Source organism: Telopea speciosissima, chromosome 7 (assembly GCF_018873765.1).
Source record: "Telopea speciosissima isolate NSW1024214 ecotype Mountain lineage chromosome 7, Tspe_v1, whole genome shotgun sequence".
Classification (NCBI taxonomy): domain Eukaryota; kingdom Viridiplantae; phylum Streptophyta; class Magnoliopsida; order Proteales; family Proteaceae; genus Telopea; species Telopea speciosissima.
Window position 1 is genome coordinate 35,085,559 of NC_057922.1, and position 2,404 is coordinate 35,087,962.

The following is a 2,404-nucleotide window of genomic DNA, read 5'->3' on the forward strand; positions in this document are numbered from 1 at the left end:
CAATTTATTACTGGAGCAAGAAGTTCCTGAGTTATGAATCCAACTATATGACTCTTGAAAAAAAATGTACTGTCTTGTTATCGACCGCCAAACAGCTTAGGCATTACATATTAGCATTTCTAATAATGTTATTTTCAATGATGAATCTAATAAAAATACTTGTTTGAAAAACCAACATTGAATATGTGACTTGCAAAAATAGCTATTGTTACTGTCCGAATTTGACATCAAATATATCACTCACAAGTCCATCTAGGGGAGGGAGAGCTAGACTGGTACAAGGGCAAGGAGAGCCTGAGAGGGAAAGCCGAGGATAGAGGGATAGGGAGTTGCAGAAATTTATAAGGGGTGGGTAAGAGGGAGAAAGGATTGAGCAAAAGTGTCGCGCAATTCACTCAAAGACATTTTTATGTCCAAATCGAAAGTAAAAATTTTCAAGGCCTTTCCTAGTAAATGCATGGATTCTGGCAAATTTTTATTTGAAATAAATTTTACAAATTTTCGGTTTGGTGTAAATTTTTACTTGGAAAATTTTACTTGGAATTTTCATTTCAAAAAAATTTGGATGTAAAATTTTGAATGTTGAAAAGTGTTCCAAAATGTTTGTTTTTTATGAAAACAAGCATTACAAATTTTTTCAACATGTAAAAATTTAAAGGGGAAAGTTTTCATACACGGCTGTATGTGAAAGGGTGGGAGTTTCAAGGTGTTAATTAATGGGTGGGGGTTTATGACTTTTCCAACTCTTTGTGAAGGGACATGACCGTGCATGCTTACACGGCCATGTATGAAAACTTCCCCCAAATTTAAATTAATGAAGTAAAATTTGCTAGAAAATTTTACCCACAAAACAAACGGAGCCAAAGTTCAAAACAAACTATGGAAAATCTAATTTTATGATAAAATTTGTTTTACCAAATATTTTACACTGAAACAAACAGAGCTATTGTATTTATCATTTTCACAAGGGAAGCAGAGGGAAGGGTTTTTTTTTTAGACTGAAACAAACTTCCCTCTGCTTCTATCCTTTTTCTTCTTATTCTTTTCTTGCAGAAAGCATTTTGAAAATTGAGCGTCAAAGATGAAATTCGAACTTTCAAGCACATTATAAAACTCAAAGCTCTACTTTTTCACCTTCCTTGATACCAAACTTAATTCTCGATCATCTTATTCTTTTCTTCCCCTGATCCCTCTTTTCCTCTAGTGAGAATTCAAAATTCAAAATTTAAAATTTGAAATTTGGAAATAGTTCGAAGCTGAAATTCAATATTCCAATCACTACATAATACAAACAGAACTCAATTTCGATCCATAATACAGACAATAGTTAGAAGAAACCTTAGAAGTTGAATGGGGAGAGGGGGGGGGGGGGGGGGGGTGGAATAGTTCCATTAATATCTCAAGAAACAGGTGCAGAAAAAAGTCTTATAATTAAGAATCAATAAAGATTAGTTATTTAGAGAACCACAGAATCCATGAATTCCACTGGCTTATACATGATCTTCAACATATGAATAACAGATCAAACCCACAATCCAAACAAGAACATCATCAGCATCTTCATCCACAACACTTCTTTACCATGAAAAAGAAAAAAAAAAAAAAAAGAAAAAAAAAAAAAAAAAGAAAGAAAGACGAAGAAGAAGGATCGGATAAAAGAGAAGAAGAAAACTAACTTCCTCTACAACGAGTAATGGTACTGCAACCACGGCTGTAAGGGTTGGCTTGAGCTCCACTTTTGCAATTGTAATAAGAGGCACCTCGTTTTGAGCAAGGGACACTGTTGCGCTTCAGTGCTGCATAGCTTATGTAACTACTTGTTGCTAAAATACGCCGGTTGATCTCTGTGTCCATTTCGAACTCATTGCCGGAGAAACACTCTGCAATCGATCCATCGCAGGCGGATCTCGTCGGAATCCAACCTATTTGGTAATCTCCGCTGGCTTCGACTCTGGAGGATGAGAAGACGAAGGTCACTACGAAGATGCCTACCAACAACAATAGGCATGAAGACTTCGCCATTGTTCTTCTCCTCCTTCTTCTTCAGTTGAAGCTCAACGTCAAGCTTTTTTATTTTCTCTCTCTCTTCTCTTCTCCAGCTCTGCTTCTCTCGGTTTCTTGTCCAAAGCTGTTTCTTCAGATAGAGGGAAGGAAGGGGCAGGTTCGAGTTATAATATAATTGCTCCTAAGGAATTGACATTGATTTAATCATTATTTACGAAAAGGCTACTTCACCTTCTCTGTATCTGCAAATTCTGAACGATGTTTTCATTAAACTATTATTTTTCCTCTTTTTTATAATATTAGAAAGAAGAGGGTTAAGGAAACAGCATAGAAAAAAGCACCAACGAGATGAGTTAAAACGATATCATATGTTAACAGAAAAAGAATAAAAAAGGAAATA

General features: G+C 35.4%; 1 protein-coding gene across 1 annotated transcript; it reads right to left on the minus strand.

Moving 5' to 3' along the window:
- Positions 1-1,618: 1,618 nt before the first annotated feature.
- Positions 1,619-2,044, minus strand: LOC122669088 (protein RALF-like 33). Its single transcript, XM_043865740.1, has one exon. The coding sequence runs from the start codon at positions 2,020-2,022 to the stop codon at positions 1,672-1,674; it is 351 nt and encodes a 116-aa protein (XP_043721675.1). The 5' UTR covers positions 2,023-2,044; the 3' UTR covers positions 1,619-1,671.
- Positions 2,045-2,404: the final 360 nt, after the last annotated feature.

Excerpts from the sequence above, each read along its gene's own strand:
- LOC122669088 (XM_043865740.1), bottom strand. The coding sequence starts at position 2,022 with ATGGCGAAGTCTTCATGCCTATTGTTGTTGGTAGGCATCTTCGTAGTG.